At 48.6% G+C, this 23,813-nt stretch overlaps 1 protein-coding gene across 1 annotated transcript; it reads right to left on the bottom strand.

The window, feature by feature from the left end:
* Nucleotides 1-10,633: 10,633 nt before the first annotated feature.
* On the bottom strand, nucleotides 10,634-23,613 carry LOC116969532 (angiopoietin-2-like). The gene is made up of 3 exons (XM_033016385.1): nucleotides 23,527-23,613; nucleotides 21,140-21,261; nucleotides 10,634-10,829 (listed from the first exon to the last, which is right to left on the bottom strand). Exons 1-3 carry the CDS (start codon nucleotides 23,611-23,613, stop codon nucleotides 10,634-10,636), a joined length of 405 nt encoding a protein of 134 aa, XP_032872276.1.
* Nucleotides 23,614-23,813: the final 200 nt, after the last annotated feature.

Genomic DNA, 23,813 nt, shown 5'->3' with positions numbered 1-23,813 from the left:
CTGCATCCCAGGGTACTTCAAAAAGTGGCTCAAGAAATCGTGGATGCATTGGTGATTAATTTCCAATGATCTACATATTCAGGATCAGTTCCTGTGGATTGGAGGGTAGCTAATGTAATCCCACTTTTTAACAAAGGCAGGAGAGACAAAATGGAATTATAGATCAGTTAGCCGGACATCGGTGGTGGGGAAGTTGCTGGAGTCAATCATAAAAGATGAAATAGCGGCACATTTGGATAGCAGTAACAGGATCGGTCCGAGTCAGCATGGATTTACAAAGGGGAAATCATGCTTGACTAATCTTCTGGAAATTTTTGAGGATGTAACTAGGAAAATGGACAAGGGAGAGCCACAGTGGATGTAGTGTACCTGGACTTTCAGAAAGCATTTGATAAGGTTCCACATAGGAGATTAGTGGGCAAATTTAGGGCACTAAATTGTATTGGGGGTAGAGTGCTGACATGGATAGAAAATTGGTTGGCAGACAGAAAACAAATAGTAAGGATTAGTGGGTCCCTTTCAGAATGGCAGGCAGTGACTAGTGAGGTACCGCAAGGCTCGGTGCTGGGACCACAGCTATCTACTATATATTAATGATTTAGATGAAGGGATTCCAAGGAACATTAGCAAATTTGCGGATGACACAGCTGGGTGGCAGAGTGAACAGTGAGGAGGATGCTATGAGAATGCAGGGTAACTTGGACAGGTTGGGTGAGTGGGCAGATGCATGGCATATGTAGTTTAATGTGGATAAATGTGAGGTTATCCACTTTGGTAGCAGAAATAGGAAGGAAGATTATTATCTAAATGGTGTTCAAAAGGGAACTGCAGATGCTGGAATATCGAAGGTACACAAAATTGCTGGAGGAACTCAGCGGGTGCAGCAGCATCTATGGAGCGAAGGAAATAGGCGACGTTTCGGGCCGAAACCCTTCTTCAGACTATTATCTAAATGGTGTCAAGTTGGTAAAACGGGAAGAACAACTGGATCTGGGGGTCCTTGTTTATCGGTCAATGAAAGTAAGCATGCAGGTACAGCAGGCAGTGAAGAAAGCGAATGGCATGTTGGCCTTCATAACAAGAGGAGTTGAGTATAGGAGCAAAGAAGTCCTTCTGCAGTTGTACAGGGCCCTAGTGAGACCACAACTGGAGTATTGTGTGCAGTTTTGGTCTCCAAATTTGATGAAGGGCATTCTTGCTATTGAGGGAGTGCAGCGTAGGTTAATTCCCAGGATGGCGGGACTGTCATATGCTGAGAGAATGGAGAGGCTGGGCTTGTATACTGTGGAATTTAGAAGGATGAGAAGAGATCCTATTGAAACATACTAGACTAAGTGGGACCCGTTGGGTCCCATGGACACACATGAGGGCTGGTCACCCAACGCAATATTCCACCTCTCCACCAATTACAATATTGGTGCCCAGTGGGGAGGGGGAGGGGGGGGGGGCTTTCTGGAGAGCTAGTATGGGTGTTGTGGGCTGAAGGGACTGGTTTCCAGAGAGCTAGTATGGACATTGTGGGCCAAATGTATTCCTATGGGTGGCAGCTCAGTCACTCAAGCCTGATGTGCTGGCAGCTCACTCACGGCTGGTGGGCTGCCAGTTGACTCACGGCTATTCCTTTATATTCTTTCAAGCAGGGTGCAAGGCCACCAAATTCAAGTGCAGTTTCCTACCACTTCAAGCAGGGTGCAAGGCCACCAAACTCAAGTGCAGTTTCCGACCACTTCAAGCAGGGTGCAGGGCCACCAAACTCAAGTGCAGTTTCATGCCATTTCAAGCAGGGTGCAAGACCACCAAATTCAAGTGCAGTTTCATGCCATTTCATGCAGGGTGCAAGTCCACCAAATTCAAGTGCAGTTTCAGGCCACCTCAAGCAAGGTGCTAGGCCACCAAATTCAAATGCAGTTTCATACCATTTCAGTAGACATTCAGTGTGTTCAGTTGATTCACAGCTCAGACAGGGTCGTGACCTCTCCCTCCCCCATCTTGCAGAGACTGAGCCACACCCACACTTCCAGGTTTTATAATCCCTCCCCCCTCCCACTGGAAGGGGCATGGCCTTCATGGCGCGATTGACAGGAGAGAGATTCTCAAAATGTTTTAAACACTAATAACACTATTATTTTTCATTCATGTGAAAAATCCTCTGCACCTGATGAGCGGAGGTGGACTGAGTAAGATGGCCAAAAATCACCGCCGTAAATGGTAGCGTTTTATCTAAAATCAATATACAGTGCAAACAGGAAGTTGTCGAGTTTCCACCACCAACAGCCATTTTCAGTGCTTCATAGAAACATAGAAACATAGTAAATAAGTGCAGGTGTAGGCCATTCGGCCCTTCGAGCCTGCACCACCATTCAATATGATCATGACTGATCATCTAACTCAGTATCCTGTACCTGCCTGTACCTCCATAACCCCTGATCCCTTTAGCCACAAGGGCCACATCTAACTCCCTCTTAAATATAGCCAATGAACTGGCCTCAACTACCTTCTGTGGCAGAGAATTCCACAGATTCACCACTCTCTGTGTGAAAAAAAAAATTCTTATCTCGGTCCGCAAGATTTACCCCTTATCCTTAAACTGTGACCCCTTGTTCTGGACTTCCCCAACATCGGGAACAATCTTCCTGCATCTAGCCTGTCCAACCCCTGGTCCAGGCAGTGTATGATGTCCTGCCCAGCCCATCGAACCTCTTCATCTGGGGCAAAGCGGAATCTCCAGATTGCCCGCAATGAATAGGCAAGGGGACATTGGAGCACATCCTGAGCTTTTGGGCAGGGCTGGTGCACATGGCGTCACGACCAGGTTCTTAAACCCATTGCAGAAGCCATCAGCATGGGAATCAGCAGCTGTAGACGAGAACGCCCCACCACCCAGATGATCACCCCCGTGAAGGCCGGAGTGCAGCTGCCAAGAACCACAGCAGCCAGGAATCAGTCAGGAATCCTGGCAACTGCGCAGGACTGGCAGCTTTCCGTAGACCTGGTGAAACAGCTGAAGTTCCCACGGCACATTGCCACGACCACCCTGAGGCCAGATATCCTCCTGGTCTCAGAGGCGACCAAAAACATCGTCTTGTTGGAACTGACTGTGCCGTGGGAGGATCATCTGGAGGAGGCCCACGAGAGGAAGATGGCCAAGTATGAAGAGCTGGTCATAGACTACCGCAAGCAGGGCTGGAAGGCAAGGTGTATGCCCATCGAGGTTGGCTGCAGAGGTTTTGCAGGGCAATCGCTCTACAAAGCCTTGAGTGCACTGGGCATCAACGGAGTGGCGAGGAGAAAGGCCATCAAGAACACCACAGAGGCAGCGGAGAAGGCCTTGAGATGGCTCTGGATCAGGATAGGAGGTCCATGGGGAGGAGCGAATGCCACCTGAACACAAGTCGTGGTCTGATCAACCACGGCTGGGTCGCCTGGGTGAGGGTGCCTGATGTTGAAAGACCCGAAACACCCAATGACCCCAGGTTACATCACTGATGATGTGTTCAGGAGCATCTATCGATGTATTTGTATCAATGTAATTTTCTATAAGTTCCCCCCTGAATCTTCTAAATTCTAGCGAGTACAAACCGAGTCTATCCAGTCTTTCTTCATATGAAAGTCCTGCCATCCCAGAAATCAGTCCGGTGAACCTTCTCTGTACTCCCTCTATGGCAAGAATGTCTTTCCTCAGATTAGGAGACCAAAACTGTACGCAATACTCCAGGTGTGGTCTCACCAAGACCCTGAACAACTGCAGTAGAACCTCCCTGCTCCTATACTCACATTCTTTTGCTATGAATGCTAACAAACCATTCACTTTCTTCACTGCCTGCTGCACCTGCATGCCTACTTTCAATGACTGGTGTACCATGACACCCAGGTCTCGTTGCATCTCCCCTTTTACTAATCTGCCACCATTCAGATAATAGTCTACTTTCCTGTTCTTGCCACCAAAGTGGATAACCTCACATTTATCCACATTATACCGCATCTGCCATGCATTTGCCCACTCACCCAGCCTATCCAAGTCACCTTGCAGCCTCCTAGCATCCTCCTCACAGCTAACACTGCCCCCCAGCTTTGTTTCATACGTAAACTTGGAGATGTTGTATTCAATTCCCTCGTCCAAATTATTAATATATATTGTAAATAGCTGGGGTCCCAGCACTGAGCCTTGCGGTACCCCACTAGTCACTGCCTGCCATTCTGAAAAGGACCCGTTTACTCCTACTCTTTGCTTCCTGTCTGTCAGCCAGTTCTCTATCCACATCAATGCTGCATCCTCAATACCGTGTGCTTTAAGTTTTCATAGTTATCTCTTATGTGGGACCTTGTCAAAAGCCTTCTGAAAGTTGAGATATAACACATCCACCGATTCTCCCTTATCCACTCTACTAGTTACATCCTCGAAAAATTCTATAAGATTAGTCAGACATGATTTACCTTTCATAAATCCATGCTGACTTTGTCCAATGATTTCACCACTTTCCAAATGTGCTGCTATCCCATCTTTAATAACTGACTTTAGCATTTTCCCCACTACCGATGTTAAACTAACTGGTCTGTAATTCCCGGTTTTCTCCCTCCCTCCCTTTTTAAAAAGTGGGGTTACATTAGCTACCCTCCAACCCTCAGGAACTACTCCAGAATCTAAAGAGTTTTGAAAAATTATCACTAATGCATCCACTATTTCTGGGGCTACTTCCTTAAGTACTCTGGGATGCAGCCTATCTGGCCCTGGAGATTTATCGGCCTTTAATCCATTCAATTTACCAAACACCACTTCAGATTCAGATTCAATTTTAATTGTCATTGTCATTAAACTTCCAGACTAACCTGGATTTCACTCAGTTCCTCCATCTCATTTGACCCCTGGTTCCCTGCTATTTCAGGCAGATTATTTATGTCTTCCTTAGTGAAGACAGAACCAAAGTAGTTATTCAATTGGTCTGCCATGTCCTTGTTCCCCATGATCAATTCACCTGTTTCTGACTGCAAGGGACCTACATTTGTTTTTACTAATCTTTTTCTTTTCACATATCTAAAAAAACTTTTGCAGTCAGTTTTTATGTTCCCTGCCAGTTTTCTTTCAAAATCTATTTTTCCTTTCCTAATTAAGCCCTTTGTCCTCCTCTGCTGGACAGGAATTTCTCCCAGTCCTCTGGTAGGCTGCTTTTTCTGGCTAATTTGTATGCTTCATCTTTTGTTTTGATACCTGATTTCCCTTGGTAGTGCATCCGTGATTTATCCTTTTACCAAACTGGGATGAACAATTGTTGTAGTTCATCCATGCAGTCTTTAAATGCCTTCCATTGCATATCCACCGTCAACCCTTTATTAATCACTTAAAAGCTTCACTTCAAATCAACCACATTTTCATTTCCAAACCACATTAAGGGCACTCAAGGTCAGTAAAACCACACTCACAGTTTATTAGACATGTGTTCAGTGTTATTCACAGCGCAGACTGAGAGATGTGACCCTCACGCTCCCCCATCTTGCAGAGACTGACTGAGGCACTCAACACTTCTGGGTTTTATAGGACCTCCAGAAGCGGCGTGGCCTTCAGGAGAGAGAATCTCAACATTTTTTAAACACTAATAACTCTTTTATTTTTCATCGATGGGAAAAATCCTCTTGTCCTGCACAGCGGAGGGGGACTGAGTAAGATGGCCAAAAATCACAGCCGTAAGTGGCAGCGTTTTTTTTAAATCGATATACAGAACAACAGGAAGTGGTCAAGATCAGACCTTTAGTAATATAGATCAAGGGTTGGGACATGCTAGGGGCAGGAAACATGTTCCCAATGTTGCGGGAGTCCAGAACTATGGACCACAGTTTAAGAATAAGGGGTAAGGCATTTAGAACGGAGATGAGGAAACATTTTATCACACAGAGAGTTGTGAGAGTGGAATTCTCTGCCTCTAAGGCCAGTTCTCTAGATGCTTTCAAGAGAGACCTAGATAGGGCTCTTAAAGATAGCAGAGTCAGGGGATATGGGGAGAAGGCAGGAACGGAGTATTGATTGTGGATGATCAACCATGATCACATTGAATGGCGGAGCTGGCTTGAAGGGCCAAATGGCCTACTCCTGCACCGATTGTCTATTGTCTATTGTTTATTGGTTAGTTATGAAGCACCAGTTTCTCAGGAAAATGAATTTTATGTGATGAAACATTTATTTAGAATACCTGTTAGGCTGGGAATCTACTCAGGGATCAAAACCATATTGCTATCCACCTGCATCTGTATATATGACATGACAAAAACGGCATAGCTTGCTCAGTGTGCCCTGGCCTATGTGATATCCCAATTGCCAAACACTTTAACTCTCATTTCCATTTCAACACTGGCCTTTCTGTCCTGGGCCTCCTCCATTGTCAGAGTGACTTTCTAAATGGAGGAACAGCATCTCATATTTCACTTGGGCAGCTCACAAACCAACGGTGTGAATACTGATTTCTCTAATCATCTATAATATAAAACTCTGTGTGTGTCATTTTGTGTGTGTGTGATTCACATCTTCTCTAAAACCCGATGCGGTAACGGTGAAATCTTTACATATTCCGGTAGAGATTTACCTCATGATTTCAAAAATTCCCTCATCTGTAAATTTGATTCATTATTTCCTGAGTTATTTACTACAATTGTTCTCCAATCTGACATCTTTTTCAAATCTAACTGCTGAAGCGGGCTGATGACGTGTGCCTCTCTGTCCCTCTCTCTGCCTCTGTGTCCCTCTCCGTGCCTCTGTGTTCCTCTCCGTGCCTCTCTGTCCCTCTCTGTGCCTCTGTGTCCCTCTCCGTGCCTCTGTCTCCCTCTCTGTGCCTCTGCGTTCCTCTCCGTGCCTCTGTGTCCCTCTCTGTGCCTCTGTCTCCCTCTCTCTGCCTCTGTGTCCCTCTCCGTGCCTCTGTGTCCCTCTACGTGCCTCTGTGTCCCACTCCGTGCCTGTGTTCCTCTCCGTGCCTCTGTGTCCCTCTCTGTGCCTCTGTCTCCCTCTCTGTGTGCCTCTGTCTCCCTCTCTGTGTGCCTCTGTGTCCCTCTACGTGCCTCTGTGTCCCACTCCGTGCCTGTGTTCCTCTCCGTGCCTCTGTGTCCCTCTCTGTGCCTCTGTCTCCCTCTCTGTGTGCCTCTGTCTCCCTCTGTGCCTCTGTGTCCCTCTCCGTGCCTCTGTGTCCCTCTCTGTGTGCCTCTGTGTCCCACTCCGTGCCTCTGTGTTCCTCTCCGTGCCTCTGTGTCCCTCTCTGTGCCTCTGTCTCCCTCTCTGTGCCTCTGTCTCCCTCGGTGCCTCTGTGTCCCTCTCCGTGCCTCTGTGTCCCTCTCTGTGCCTCTGTGTCCCTCTCCGTGCCTCTGTGTCCCTCTCTGTGCCTCTGTGTTCCTCTCCGTGCCTCTGTGTCCCTCTCCGTGCCTCTGTGTCCCTCTCCGTGCCTCTGTGTTCCTCTCCGTGCCTCTGTGTCCCTCTCTGTGTGCCTCTGTTTCCCTCTCCGTGCCCCTGTGTCCCTCTCCGTGCCTCTGTGTTCCTCTCCGTGCCTCTGTCTCCCTCTCTGTGTGCCTCTGTGTTCCTCTCCGTGCCTCTGTGTCCCTCTCCGTGCCTCTGCGTTCCTCTCCGTGCCTCTGTGTCCCTCTCTGTGCCTCTGTCTCCCTCTCTCTGCCTCTGTGTCCCTCTCCGTGCCTCTGTGTCCCATTCCGTGCCTCTGTGTCCCTCTACGTGCCTCTGTGTCCCACTCCGTGCCTGTGTTCCTCTCCGTGCCTCTGTGTCCCTCTCTGTGCCTCTGTGTCCCTCTCCGTGCCTCTGTGTTCCTCTCCGTGCCTCTGTGTCCCTCTCTGTGTGCCTCTGTGTTCCTCTCTGTGTGCCTCTGTGTCCCTCTCTGTGCCTCTGTGTCCCTCTCCGTGCCTCTGCGTTCCTCTCCGTGCCTCTGTGTCCCTCTCTGTGCCTCTGTCTCCCTCTCTCTGCCTCTGTGTCCCTCTCCGTGCCTCTGTGTCCCTCTCCGTGCCTCTGTGTCCCTCTCCGTGCCTCTGTGTTCCTCTCCGTGCCTCTGTGTCCCTCTCTGTGCCTCTGTGTCCCTCTCCGTGCCTCTGTGTTCCTCTCTGTGCCTCTGTCTCCCTCTGTGTCCCTCTCCGTGTGCCTCTGTGTCCCTCTCCGTGCCTCTGTCTCCCTCTGTGCCTCTGTGTCCCTCTCCGTGTGCCTCTGTGTCCCTCTCTGTGTGCCTCTGTGTCCCTCTCCGTGCCTCTGTGTCCCTCTCTGTGTCCCTCTCCGTGTGCCTCTGTGTCCCTCTCCGTGCCTCTGTGTCCCCCTCCGTGCCTCTGTGTCCCTCTCCGTGCCTCTGTCTCCCTCTCTCTGCCTCTGTGTCCCTCTGTGCCTCTGTGTCCCTCTCCGTGCCTCTGTGTCCCTCTCTGTGCCTCTGTGTCCCTCTCCGTGCCTCTGTGTCCCCCTCCGTGCCTCTGTGTCCCTCTGTGCATCTGTGTCCCTCTCTGTGCCTCTGTCTCCCTCTGTGCCTCTGTGTCCCTCTCTGTGCCTCTGTGTCCCTCTCCGTGCCTCTGTGTCCCTCTCCGTGCCTCTGTGTCCCTCTCTGTGCCTCTGTGTCCCTCTCCGTGCCTCTGTGTCCCTCTCCGTGCCTCTGTGTCCCTCTCCGTGCCTCTGTGTCCCTCTCTGTGTGCCTCTGTGTCCCTCTCCGTGCCTCTGTCTCCCTCTGTGCCTCTGTGTCCCTCTCCGTGCCTCTGTGTCCCTCTCCGTGCCTGTGTCCCTCTCTGTGCCTCTGTGTCCCTCTCCGTGCCTCTGTGTCCCTCTCCGTGCCTCTGTGTCCCTCTCTGTGCCTCTGTGTCCCTCTCTGTGCCTCTGTGTCCCTCTCCGTGCCTCTGTGTCCCTTTCTGTGCCTCTCCATGCCTCTGTCTCCCTCTCTGTGTGCCTGTGTTCCTCTCTGTGCCTCTGTCCCCCTCTCTGTGTGCCTCTGTGTTCCTCTCCGTGCCTCTGTGTCCCTCTCTCTGCCTCTGTCTCCCTCTCTGTGCGCCTCTGTCTTCCTCTCTCTGCCTCTGTGTCCCTCTCTGTGCCCTTCTCTGTGCCTCTGTGTCCCTCTCTCTCTATCCCCCTACCTCTCTAGCTGCCCCTGCGAGTTGTGGGCTATGCGTGAGTGGATAGGGTGGGGCATGGGGTAAAAGGCGTGAATGAATAATATTAATATAATATCAATTGTGGTGGTTAGTGTGTGTGTGTGGGGAGTGGTTAGTGTGTGTGTGTGTGTGTGTGGGGGGGTGGTTAGTGTGTGTGTGACGCCGCAGGCTGTCCCCTCCCCTCGCAACCGTGCATTGAGGGAACGGGACCTAACGGGTCCCACTTGCTTTAGTATCAACTATCCCTTGCATCCCCTCGCTCTCCATCCCTCCCCCACCCTAGTCACATAGTTCCACTGTCATCCTGTTGAGTTTCATTGTCCGTATAACTCCTTGTTACCTTGCCCACAGCCAACAAAGGCTCCACCTTTCCTTGATCATCTTCACTTTTTTGCATAACTTTCATTCATGTGTTCTATATATCACTGTCTATATCTCTTGTTTCCCTTTCCCCTGACTCTTTAAAGGTCTCGACTCAAAAAGTCACCCGTTCCTTTTCCCTGCAGATGCTGCCTTACTCCTGCTTTTGTCTATCTTTAGTTTAAACAAGCATCTAAAGTTCCTTCCCACATATAGCTAGACTTTATCCATTGTGCAATAAAATATAAATTTACAATTAAATCATCTGTACCGCCCTTTAAATAAAATTAAATAATAAAATATTATTACTTCATATTCATATTCTTGGCCAATGTTCCAGTAAAGGTTATATCTAGTGATGATATCTCTAGCGGCTAGGATACCTGAAGATTTGCTTGACTGCTTGCAACAGACATGATCTTCAGGAGTCTAATCAGCTCTCCATAATTGACAGGTATGCATTGGCCATGGGCTGGACGTGCCAAAATGATTTGTAAAATAGTTTACTCCAAACTCCATGTACAACACAAGTGGAGAGTCCTGTTGTGCTCAAGCCGGTGAATGAATTGTTTCTGTTCACCCTATTATTTACTTTGTTTTTCTTCAACTTAGGGCAGCACAATAGCGCAGTGGTAGAATTGCTGCCTTACAGCGCCAGAGAGCCGGGTTCGATCCTGACTATGGGTGCTATCTGTACGGAGTTTGTACGTTCTCCCTGTGACCACATGGGTTTTCTCCAGGTGCTCCGGTTCCCTCCCACACTCCAAAGATGTACAGGTTTGCAGATTAATTGGCTTTGGTAAAATTGTAAGTTGTCCCTAGTGTGTAGAATAATGTCAGTGTGCGGGGATCGCTGGTCGACATGTACCTGGTGGACTCTGCGCAGTATCTCTAAAATCTATAAAGTCTGGGTGCAACTACAGAATGGCTAGGAGCACCAGGAGACAATGGCCCTGTCAAGTCAACATCAGATATGAGCCGGTGTCAGCATCTGCAGTGTATGAATAGCCTTGGTAATCATCTGGGGAAGAGGCTGAATATTATTCATGCTTTAATCTATGCAAATAATGCCCATCAGCCCACTGATGTTTATGGAATGGAAACAAACTCGCTGCAGCACTGTGCATTTACCAGTTTGTTTCAAACAACTCTTGCGGCCCAGATAACTCTAATATTACAATAATGTTATACGGTCGTCTGACGTGGCGTGATCACTATTCCCCATGACGGTGCTCGGGTGCTTCTCCAGCTCACCAGTAATGGTTCTCTGCTTCAGCAGCAGCTCCAGCATCTCCAGCTTCTCCATCTTCATTGATTCCAGCTCAGATTCATGTTTGCCTTCCATTTCCAGGACTTTCTGCTCCAGAAAGCTGAATGCAAGAAAACAACATGGAGAAATGAGAAATTAAAAAAAAAACCTTCATACTGATAATGTGTAGGTAAGAACTGCAGATGCTGGTTTAAATTGAAGGTAGACACAAAATGCTGGAGTAACTCAGCAGGACAGGCAGCATCTCTGGAGAGAAGGAATGGGTGATGTTTCGGGTCGAGACCCTTCTTCACACTGAAGTCTGAAGAAGAGTCTCGGCCCAAAAAGTCGCCATTCCTACTCACCAGACATGCTGCCTGTCCCGCTGAGTTACTCCAACATTTTGTGTCTACCTTCATACTGATAACTTATCTAAGTAATTCTGGGCCTCCTACAATGTTCAAAGTTAAATCCCATGTTTGTGTCACTTTCCCCAGCAAGCATGGGATGGGATTTCTTTGAAGCTAATAAATAGTTTAAAGGGAGACTGGTAAATCAAATTATTTATTCCAAATAGGAAGAAAGATTCTAAGAGGTAAGAGGCAATAGTGGCTGGTAAAGGAAGTCAAGGACAGTATAAAAATAAAAGAGAAATATAGTATAGCAAAGATGAGCGGGAAGCCAGAGGATTGGGCAACATTTAAAGAGCAACAGAAGATAACCAAAAAGGGGAGTTATACGGGGGGGAAAGATAAGGTACAAAGGTATGCTAGCCAAGAATATAAAGGAGGATAGTGAAAGCTTCTTTATGTATGTGATGAGGAAAAAAATAGTTAAGACAAATGTGGGTCCCTTGAAGACAGAAACAGGTGAATTTATCATGGGGAACAAGGAAATGGCAGATGAGTTGAACAGGTACTTTGGATCTGTCTTCACTAAGGAAGACACAAACAAGCTGTACTGGTGGCCTGAGGACCTAGGGTGACGGAGGAACTAAAGGAAATTCACATTAGGCATGGAATCGTGTTGGATAGACTGATGGGACTGAACGCTGATGAATCCCCAGGGCCTGATGGTCTGCATCCCAGGGTACTTAAGGAAGTGGCTGATCATTTTCCAATGTTCTATAGATTCAGGATCAGTTCCTGTGGATTGGAGGGTAGTTAATGTTATCCCACTTTATAAGAAAGGAGGGAGAGAGAACACAGGGAATTATAGACCAGTTAGCCTGACGTCGGTGGTGGGGAGGATGCTGGAGTCAATTTTGGGACGACAGATGGCACAATGGGCTAAGTGTTCGGCTGGCGACCGGAAGGTAGCCGGTTCGAATCCCGCTTGGAGTGCATACTGTCGTTGTGTCCTTGGGCAAGACACTTCACCCACCTTTGCCTGTGTGTGAATGTGTGTGAGTGATTGGTGGTGGTCGGAGGGGCCGTAGGCGCAGATTAGCAGCCACGCTTCTGTCAGTCTGCCCCAGGGCAGCTGTGGCTACAGGAGTAGCTTACCACCACCGAGTGTGACTGAGGAGTGAATGAATAATGCGATGTAAAGCGCCTTGAGTATTAGAAAGGCGCTATATAAATCCCATCCATTATTATTATTAATTATAAAAGACTAGACTAAATGGGACCCGTTGGGACCCAGTCACACGGGAGGACTGGTACCCCAATGCAACCCATTCCCCAACGCAATATTCCACCACTTAGCCCTTAACTGCACAGGCGCGGCTCATTTCCCCTCATCCCTCAGCACTCTCTCCCCCTCCTGTTCATGTGTGGGAAGGGAGGGGGGACGGAAGTGGGGTGTGTGGCGGGGGGGGGGGGGTGGTGATAGGGGAGGTGTGGTGTGTGTGGATGTGGAGGTGTAGGAGGGGAGAATAGGGTGGAGTGGGGGGAGGTGGGGTATGGGGGAGGGGTTTGTGGGGGAGGGGGCTGTGGGGGAGGGGGGGTGTGTGGCGGGGGGAAGGTGTCTATGTGGGCAGGAGGGGTGTGGGAGCGGGGAGGATAGATATGTGGGGTCAGGGGGTGTGTGTGTGGGGGGGGGGTGAGTGTGGGTGGGGCGGTGTTGCGGGCAGAGGGGTTGTAGGGGAGGGATGTGTCAGCGGGAGGAGGGGTGTGTGGGGGCGGGGGTTGTGTGTGGGGGTGGGTGGTTGTGTGGGGGGGGGGTGTGGGCGTATGTGTGTGGGGGATGGTGTGTGGGCGGAGGGGTTGTGGGGGGAGGGGTGTGTGGGTCGGGGGGGTTGTGGGGACAGGGGATTGTGGGAACGGAGGATTGTGGGAAGGGAGGATTGTGAGGGGGAGAGTTGTGGCGGCAGGGTTGGTTGTGGAGGCGGGGGGTGGAGTTGAGGGAGCGGGAGGGTTACGTGGGGGGTGGGTTGTGGGGGAGGGGGGTTTGTGTGTGGGGGGGGCGTGTGGGGCGGAGGGGCTGTGGGGGCGGGGTGTGTGTGTGTGTGTGTGGGTGGGGATGGTGTGCAGGTGGGGGGGGTTGTGAGGGCGGGGGCAGTGTTAGGGTGGGGGGCTGTGTGGGGCGGGTGTGTGTGTGGGGGGTGTTGGGGGGGGTGTGTGGGGACGGACGATTGTGGGGCGGGGGGGTTGAGGGGGGGGGAGGGGGTTGTGGGGGTTTGGGGATTGCATGGGGGGTGGTTGTGGGGCAAGGGAGGGTGTGTGGGTGGGTTGGGGGTCGGGGGATTGTGGGGGTGGGGGTGTTTGGGGGGGGAGGGGGTGTGTGAGGTCGGGGGATTGGGGGTGTGGGGGGGGTTGTAGCGAGGGGGGTTGCAGTGGAGGTTGCGTGGGGAGGTGTGGGGGCGGTTTGTTGGGGGGTGGGGGGGATTGTGAGCGCGGGGGGATTGTGGGGGAGGGGGCTTGTGGGGGAGGGGGCAGTGAGCTCGGAGAAAAGGCGGGGGAAGAGCCATGGGGGAGGGGAGCATCACGGGGGAGGAGCCAACGAGGATAACCAGAGGGATATTAGCTGGAATTGGAGGTGCTATGGGGACTCACAGCGGGCGCTGGTCGCCGGTCGTTCTCCCCTGTCAGGAAGAGCGTCTCCACTTTCTGTTTGGCAACATTGTGTCCCCAACGCTGGGCTGCCGCTTGGGGCGGGGCTGGTGCTTGGGGCGGGGCTGGTGCTTGGGGCGGGGCTGATTTGGGCAGGGCAGCTGCTGCTTGCAGAATGGCCAGCTGCTTGGGGCGGGGCAGCTGCTGCTTGGGGCTGGGCAGTTGCTTGGGGTGGGGCAGCTGCTTGGGGCGGGGCTGCTGCTTGGGGCGGGGCTGGTGCTTGGGGCGGGGCTGGTGCTTGGGGCGGGGCTGCTTGGGGCGGGGCTGATTTGGGCAGGGCAGCTGCTGCTTGCAGAATGGCCAGCTGCTTGGGGCGGGGCAGCTGCTGCTTGGGGCTGGGCAGTTGCTTGGGGTGGGGCAGCTGCTTGGGGCGGGGCTGCTGCTTGGGGCGGGGCTGCTGCTTGGGGCTGGGCAGCTGCTTGGGGCGGGGCTGCTCCTTGGGGCTGGGCTGCTGCTAGGGGCGGGGCTGCTGCTTGTGGCAGGGCTGCTCCTTGGGGCTGGGCTGCTGCTTGGGGCGGGGCGGGGCTGGGCTGCTTCGGGTCCCTCCGAAAGTCCGGTTAGAAACCTCCGCCGTCCACCCTCAGCTCCGATAAAGACGCGATGGCGCAGGAAGAGGCGGACTGTCCCGGGGAGTGGTGGGGAAGTGACTAATCCACGTGGAGCCGACTGGCAGGATTAGAGACATTTTTTAAAACCTCACTAACATTTGCGATATTCAACCGATTGGAACAAAACTGGGTGCAATCGCTGCGCAGGAGAATGGTGAGTGAACTGGCGAAAAATCAGAGTGCTATCACGAACCGTTTTTGCGCTAATAGAAAGACCGCCAAACCGGAAGATAACATGATCAGAGTTTTAGTCATGTATAGATGAAATAGCGGCACATTTGGATAGCAGTAACAGGATCGGTCGGAGTCAGCATCGATTTACGAAGGGGAAATCATGCTTGAGTAATCTTCTGGAATTTTTTGAGTATGTAACTGGGAAAATGGAAAAGGGAGAGCCAGTGGATGTAGTGTACCTGTAAATTTCAGAAAGCGTTTGATAAGGTCCCACATAGGAGATTAGTGGGCAAAATTATAACACATGGTATTGGGGCTAGGGTGCTGATATGGATAGAAAATTGGTTGGCAGACAGGAAACAAAGACTAGGGATTAACGGATCCCTTTCAGAATGGCAGGCAGTGACTAGTGGGGTACCGCAAGGCTCGGTGCTGGGACCGTAGCTATTGTATTGTATTGTATTGTATTTTTTAATGACCACACAGCTAGGCTGGTGGAATTTGTTCTCAGTACAGCTCGATACAGGTTCCAACATTTCATCAAACATTCAACTCGTAACGTAGATATACATACAAACAGACACATTTCATAATACATAAGGGCCACGCTTATTCGTATTTCCTCACCGTACGGAGTTTAAAAAGTTAATTGCGGTAGGAATGAAACTGTTTTTGAAACGGGTTGTTTTGGAGGCAATTGACCTGTAACGCCTCCCAGAGGGCAGTAGCTGAAAGGCATAGTGTGCAGGGTGAGTGGGGTCAGTGATGATCTTGCGGGCTTTGTGAAGTGTCCGTTTATGGTAGAGTGATTCAAGTGATGGAAGGGGTAAGCCAATAATTTTGGAAGCTCTGTTTATAATGCGTTGTAGTTTCTTCCGGGAGAGTGAGTCGAGGCTGCCGAACCAAACTGTGATAGATGAAGTGAGAATGCTTTCAATAATGGCTGTATAGAAGCAGAGCATCAGATGAGGCCTTACTCTGAACTTCCTAATATACATTAATGATTTCGATGAAGGGATTACGTAACATTAGCAAATTTGCAGATGACACAAAGCTGGGTGGCAGTGTGAACTGTGAGGAGGATGCAGGGTGACTTGGACAGATTGGGTGTGTGGGCAGATGCATGGCAGATGCAGTTTAATGTGGATAAATGTAAGGTTATCCACTTTGGTGTCAAAAACAGGAAGGCAGATTAGTACCTGAATGGTGTCAAGTTAGGAAACTGGGAAGTACAACGGGATCTGACGGTCTTTGTTCATCAATCACTGAAAGTAAGCATGCAGGTACAGCAGGCAGTGAAGAAAGCTAATGGCATGATGGCCTTCATAACAAGAGGAGTTGAGTATAGGAGCAAAGAGGTCCTTCTGCAGTTGTACATGGCCCTAGTGAGACCACACCTGGAGTATTGTGTGCAGTTTTGGTTTCCAAATTTGAGGAAGTACATTCTTGCTATTGAGAGAGTGCAACGTAGGGTCACGAGGTTAATTCCCAGGATGGATGGCCTATAAAGAAGGACAGTAAAAGCTTCTTTAGATATGTTAAGGGATAAAGAGTAGCAAAGTTAAATGTGGGTCCCTTGAAGGCAGACATGGGTGAAATTATTATGGGCAACAAGGAAATGGCAGAAGAGCTGAATAGGTACTTCGGATCTGTCTTCACTAAGGAAGACACAAACAATCTCCCAGATGCACTGGAGGACAGAGGATCTAAGGGGGTAGAGGAACTGAAAGAAATTTTCATTAGGCGAGAAATAGTATTGGGTAGGCTAATAGGACTGAAGGATGATAAGTCCCCTGGGCCTGATGGTCTGCATCCCAGGGTCCTCAGGGAGGTGGCTCTAGAAATAGTGGACGCGTTGGTGAACATTTTCCAATGTTCAATAGATTCAGGGTCAGTTCCTGTGGATTGGAGGATAGCTAATGTTATCCCACTTTTCAAGAAAGGAGCGAGAGAGAAAACGGGGAATTACAGACCTGTTAGCCTGACTTTGGTGGTGGGAAAGATGCTGGAGTCAATTATTAAAGAGGTAATAATGGGGCATTTGGATAGCAGTAAAAGGATTAGTCCAAGTCAACATGGATTTATGAAAGAGAAATCATGCTTGACTAATCTTCTGGAATTTTTTGAGGATGTGACAAGTAAAATGGATGAAGGGGTGCCAGTGGATGCAGTGTATCTAGACTTTCAGAAAGTCTTTGCTAAGGTCCCGCACGGAGACTGGTGACTAACATTAGAGCACATGGTATTGGGGTTAGGGTGTTGACATGGATAGAAAATTGGTTGGCAGACCAGAAGCAAAGAGTAGGAGTGAACGGGTCCTTTTCAGAATGGCAAGCAGTGGCGAGTGGAGTGCCGCAAGGCTCGGTGTTGGGGCCGCAACTGTTTACCATATATATTAATGATTTGGAAGAGGGAATTAGGAGCAACACGAGCAAGTTTGCAGATGACACAAAACTGGGTGTTGCCTGGGTTTCAGCAACTAAGTTACAGAGAAAGGTTGAACAAGTTAGGGCTTTATTCTTTGGAGCGCAGAAGGTTAAGGGAGGACTTGATAGAGGTCTTTAAAATGATGAGAGGGATAGACAGAGTTGACGTGGATAAGCTTTTCCCACTGAGAGTAGGGAAGATTCAAACAAGGGGGCATGACTTGAGAATTAAAGGACAGAAGTTTAGGGGTAACATGAGGGGGAACTTCTTTACTCAGAGAGTGGTGGCTGTGTGGAATGAGCTTCCAGTGAAGGTGGTGGAGGCAGGTTCGTTTTTATCATTTAAAAATAAATTGGATAGTTATATGGACGGGAAAGGAATGGAGGGTTATGGTCTGAGCGCAGGTATATGGGACTAGGGGAGAATACGTGTTCGGCACGGACTAGAAGGGTCGAGATGGCCTGTTTCCGTGCTGTAATTGTTATATGGTTATAGAAACATAGAAACATAGAAAATAGGTGCAAGAGTAGGCCATTCGGCCCTTCGAGCCTGCACCGCCATTCAATATGATCATGGCTGATCATCCAACTCAGTATCCTGTACCTGCCTTCTCTCCATACCCCCTGATCCCTTTAGCCACAAGGGCCACATCTAACTCCCTCTTAAATATAGCCAATGAACTGGCCTCAACTACCTTCTGCGCGAGAGAATTCCACAGATTCACCACTCTCTGTGTGAAAAAAGTTTTCCTCATCTCGGTCCTAAAAGATTTCCCCTTTATCCTTAATCTGTGACCCCTTGTTCTGGACTTCCCCAACACCGGGAACAATCTTCTTGCATCTAGCCTGTCCAACCCCTTAAGAATTTTGTACGTTTCTATAAGATCCCCCCTCAATCTTCTAAATTCTAGCGAGTACAAACCGAGTCTATCCAGTCTTTCTTCATCTGAAAGTCCTGACATCCCAGGTTATGGTTATATGGGTGGCAGTGTGAACTGTGAAGAGGATGTTCGGAGGATGTTCGGATGTTACAGGGTGACCTGGACAGGTTGAGTGAGTGGGCAGATGCGTGGCAGATGCAGTATAATATAGATAAATGTGAGGTTATCCACTTTGGCGGCAAAAACAAGGGGGCAGATTATTATCTCAATGGGGTTAGGTTAGGTAAGGGGGAGGTACAGTGAGACCTGGGCGTCCTTGTACACCGGTCACTGAAAGTTGGCTTACAGGTACAGCAGGCAGTGAAGAAAGCTAATGGAATGTTGGCCTTCATAACAAGAGGATTTCAGTATAGGAGTAAAGAGGTTCTTCTGCAGTTGTATAGGGCTCTGGTGAGAACACATCTGGAGTATTGTGTACAGTTTTGGTCTCCTAATTTGAGGAAGGACATCCTTGTGATTGAGGCAGTGCAGCGTAGGTTCACAAGATTGATCCCTGGGATGGCGGGACTGTCATATGAGGGAAGTTTGAAAAGACTAGGCTTTTATTCACTGGAGTTTAGAAGGATGAGGAGGTATCTTATAGAAACATATAAAATTATAAAAGGACTGGAAAAGCTAGATGCAGGAAAATTTTTCCCAATGTGGGGCGAGTCCAGAACCAGGGGGCCACTGTCTTACAATAAAGGGGAGGTCATTTATGACTGAGGTGTGAAAAAACGTTTTCACCCAGAGAGTTGTGAATTTATGGAATTCCCTGCCACATAGGGCAGTGGAGGCCAAGTCACTGGATGGATTTAAGAGAGAGTTAGATAGAGCTCTTGGGGCTAGTGGAGTCAAGGGATATGGGGAGAAGGCAGGCACGGGTTATTGATAGGGGACGATCAGCCATGATCACAATTAATGGCGGTGCTGGCTTGAAGGGCCGAATGGCCTCCTCCTGCACCTATTTTCTATGTTTCTATGTTTCTATGAATGTCATATGTTGAAAGAATGGAGCGACTGGGCTTGTGTACACTGGAAATTAAAAGCATGAGTGGGGATCTTATTGAAACATATAAGATTATTAAGGGATTGGACACGCTAGATGCAGGAAACATGGAGTACAGAACCAGGGGCCACAGTTTAAGAATATGGGGTAAGCCATTTGAAAAGGAGATGAGGAAACACTTTTTCACCCAGAGAGTTGTGAATCTGTGGAAGATCTCTGCCTCAGAAAACAGTAGAGGCCAATTCTCTGGATGTTTTTGAGTTCTTAAAGATAGCAGAGTCAAGGGATATGGAGAGAAGGCAGGTACTGGGTACTGATTGTGGATGATCAGCCATGATCACAGTGAATGGCGGTGCTGGCTCGAAGGGCTGAATGGCCTACTCCTGCACCTATTGTCTATAAGACTTCAACAACCAGAAATTGTTCTTTGATCACATTGCATTCTTATCATAAAAAACTGTTACTCTTTTTCAAAACCAAACAAAGTGCTAGAGTAACTCAACGGATCAGGCAGCATCTCTGGAGAACATGAATAGGTTACATTTCACAGAGTGCTGGAGTAACTCAACGGGTCAGGCAACATCTCTGGAGAACATGAATAGGTGACGTTTCGGGTCTAGACCCATCTTCAGACGTTTTATATTGTCTAGTAATATACAAGTGATCAATGTCTGAAAAAGCCATGGTGACATTGCAACGAAAGTAGCTCCATATCAAGTTTAGTATCACAGGATGAAGACTTAAGCAATAGTGGGACCATGCGGTTTAAAAAAGGTTTTTAATGCATTTATGTTACAAAATAAATTGGGGCAGCACGGTAGAGTTGCTGCCTTACAGGGCCAGAGACCTGGGTTCAAAACTGACTATGGGTGCTGTCTGTATGGAGTTTGTACGTTTTCCCTGAGACTACGTGGGTTTTCTCCGGGTGCTCCGGTTTTGGTAATTTGTCTTCGGTAAAAATAGTAAATTGTCCCTAGAATGTCAGATAGTTCTAGTGCACGGGGATCGCTGGTTGGTGTGGACTCGGCGGGTACGAGGGCCTGTTTCCGCACTGTATCACTAAACTAAACTAAATTAGTATATAGCGTATATGGGAGAAAGATAATCTCCAGAGGAATACCTTTGAATGCATTTTGTTGTACGGGTCACTGCCCATGTAGTAATCGCCGTTAGAAAGTGGATACCACTGTGTTGAACCACTGTGGTTGGTATAATGTACAGTAATGTGTACATTTGCCCAGGCATTTCAAATGGAAGATTAAAAAACTCAGATAGTTGCAGGAACAGATTCACTGATAGGCCGGAACAGGTAAGAACAGCGATTCCTTCATCTGAAGGAGATATTAACCAGATGAACAATACCATTGGATTGATCATGGTCATCAGTTTCATGGCCATCATTACTGATAGCAATTTACCTTTTTTTAAATCGGTTTTGCTTTTATGAATATAAATTCTCCAACTGCCATGATGAGGTTTCAACATACACCTACAAATGTTTAGTCCAGCTTCTGGGTGACTAATTTGAGAACTTAACCATTGCACTATCACTGTGATGAAGCAGGGAGATTTTGAATGTAATATGGTTGGTCACGGAGGTCTGGAGTGACAGCTATGATTTTATTAAGGACAAACCGGGGAAACTGGACATTTGAACTCAGTATTTCTGGCATTGTTTGGTTTGTTCTCCAAATGTTATTCTTGATTCAAATGAGTTTAAAAACTGTTATCCTTTATTTAAGATTATCCAAAATAATATTTTGCTAATAGGACAGGAGAATGAGTGCTTACATTTTCAAAGACCCAATCCAAAGGCTTCTGCTTGGTCCTAGATGATATCAATGTCTACTGGAACTGCCTAGGGATGTTGTGCTTTAGAAAGCAATGCTTTTGTGGACAATCTTTCATTCAGCTTATGACTGATCTATACTTCAACTTCATTACCAGGCTTCAATCCGAGTGTCCCGATACCTGCACCATGCAATTTATACATCTCAGTCATGATCATTTAAGTGTTCTAGCTCTGAATAATTTGATGAGATAAATCAATTTTTAAACAACCTTTTGGGTGGCAGTCATGCTGCCAGAATGCCTTAGTTTTTACTGCTGTGGCATTTGAAGTCACAGAATGAAAACAAACTCCAAGAATAAGTCCTTGTGTCTTTTGTTGCATATTTCAACAGTTGCGTGACAGTGCAAGTCTTTAGCTGTTTCAATAACACCACCCGCATTTAAACATACCTGTTCTTTTCTTGGAGATTAGTAATTTCCAGGTTCTGCACCATGATCTGTTTCTCCAGTTTGTTGATTGACAGCGAGTTCTCTAGCAGCTGTATTTCAAGGCGTAATGTTTGGTTCAGAACCTAAAAGCAACACAAATTATCCATCAGAACAAAGTCCTTTCTTCAGAAGTGATAGGAGCAGAATTAGGCCCATTTGGCCCATCATGTCTACTCTACCACTCAAACATGGCTGATCTATCTCTCCCTCCTAACCCCATTCCCCTACCTTCTCCCCATAACCCCTGACACCCGCACTAATCAGGCTCGAAGGGCCGAATGGCCTACTCCTGCACCTAATTTCTATGTTTCTAATCAAGAATATATCAATCTCCTTAAAACTATCCATTGACGGCCTCCACAGCCTTCTGTGGCAATGAATTCCTCAGATTCACCACCCTCTGACTAAAGAAATTCCTCCTCATCTGCTTCCTAAAGATACGTCATTTTATTCTGAACATTCTAGTTCCAGACTCTTCCACTAATGGAAACATCCTCTCCAGACCACAGAACACAGACCACGCTCGCAGAACACAGAGCACAGAGGGTAGACTGTTAGAACATATTTTCTCGGATGAAAATGTTAAAAGAATAGTGGGCATGGCTTAAGGAAATGTGCGGGACAAGTTTCTAACACAGAGAGTGGTGGGTACCTGAAATATAGTGTCATGGGTGGTGGTGGAGGCAGATACGATAGTGGCATTTAAGAGACTTTTGGACAGTCACATGGATATTCTGGGAATGGAGGGATGTGGATCACGTGCAGGCAGGAGAGATTAGTTTAATTTGACATCATAATCAGTGACGTTGTGAGCCGAGGAGCCTATTCCTGTCTAGTGCTGTTTAACTGTTGATCAATTACAGGCAGTTGGAGCTTCATCACAAATTCAAAGCCCAGTTAGAATATTTACATCAAGGGCTTACAATAGCTCAGGACTTCACAAACCTTTGCACAGGACTTCTGAACTTCTGGACATTTATCTGATCACATGAATCAGAATCAAATATCTGATCAGATAAAAATTGATCTTATAGAGGTGTAAAAAATCAGGAGAGGAATGGATTGGGTAGACACAATGAGTCTCTTGCCAAGAGTAGAGGAATCGAGAACCAAAGGGCATAGGTTTAAGGTGAAGGGGGAAAGATCTAATAGGAACCTGAGGGGTAACTTTTCACACAAAGGGTGGTAGGTGTATGGAATGAGCTGCCAGAGGAAGTAGTTGATGAAGGGACTATTGCAACATTTAAGAAACATGTACATAGATAGGAAACGTTGAGAGGTCCAATATGGACCAAATGCAGGCAGGTGGGAGGAGCGTAGATGGGACATGGTGGTCGGTGTGGGCAAGTTGTGCTGAAGATCCTGTTTCCAAGCTGTGTGACTATGACTATATGAACCATCGCATGTATAACCGTTCCGACTTGTCAGAAATAAATAATTTATTGTTCTTAATTATTAATATTAACACTGTTCCTCGCTCGACAGATGCTTTGAGGCTATCTTTCCCACCCCCCCCTCTCTCCTCCTCCCCTCTCCCCTCCCGCTCTCTCTGTGTCTGCCCCTTTCTCTCCGCATCTCTGTGTCTGCCCCTCTCTGTCACTGCCCCCTCTCTCTCTGCCCTCTCTCTACACTCCCTCCCTCTCCCTCTCTAGACGTGCCTGTGAGTTGGGGAGCTATGCGTGAGTGGATAGGGAGGGGGTGGTTAGTGTGTGAGTGAAGGGCGGCCCCCCCCCAACCGCGTGTTGAGGGGACGGGACCCAACGGGTGCCACTTGCACTAGTGACTATTAAAACTCTGAGTGTGTGTGTGTGTGTGTGTGTGTGTGTGTGTGTGTGTGTGTGTGTGTGTGTGTGTGTGTGTGTGTGTGTGTGTGTGTGTGTGTGTGTGTGTGTGTGTGTGTGTGTGCGTGTGTGTGTGTGTGTGTGTGTGTGTGGCTGTGTGTGTGTGTGGCTGTGTGTGTGTGTGTGGTGTGTGTGCGTCTGTGCGTGTGTGTGTGGCTGTGTGTGTGTGTGGCTGTGTGTGTGTGTGGCTGTGTGTGTGTGTGCCTGTGTGGCTGTGTGTGTGTGCGTCTGTGCGTGTCTGTGTGTGTGTGCGTCTGTGTGTGTGTGTGTGTGTGTTTGTGTGCGTGTGTGTGTGTGTGTGTGTGTGATCACATCTTCTCAAAAAACAACGCCCTGACGGTAACATTTTTACATATTCCTCTAGAAATTTATCCCGTCGACTCCGAAATTGCCTCATCTGCAAAATTCATGCATTATTTCTCGAGTTATCAATCAAAACTTTCAAAAATCTGAAATAACTTAGAAAATAAAACCGTCTGGCTTTGGCTGATGACGTGATGACATCACAATGGCTGCACACTGTGTTGACGCACTGCGAGTGCCGTCCGCTCGCAGGGACCGTGCCCCCTCCCCGCTCATGGTGCTCGGGTCCATGACCACCCACTGCCTCCCACGAGTCCACGACCGCCCACAGCCCAGCCCAGCCCAGGGCCACCCACCCCGTTCTCCTATTCCTCTCCTCCTCTTCCCCCCCGCCTCCTCCTCTCCCCCGCCTCCTCCTCTCCTCCCTCCTCCTCTCCTCCCCCTCTCCCTCTCTCCTCCTCTCCCCCCTCCTCCTCTTCCCCCCTCTTCCT

Source organism: Amblyraja radiata, unplaced genomic scaffold (genome assembly GCF_010909765.2).
Source record: "Amblyraja radiata isolate CabotCenter1 unplaced genomic scaffold, sAmbRad1.1.pri S70, whole genome shotgun sequence".
Lineage (NCBI taxonomy): Eukaryota > Metazoa > Chordata > Chondrichthyes > Rajiformes > Rajidae > Amblyraja > Amblyraja radiata.
This window is presented reverse-complemented; position numbering and strand designations above follow the sequence as displayed.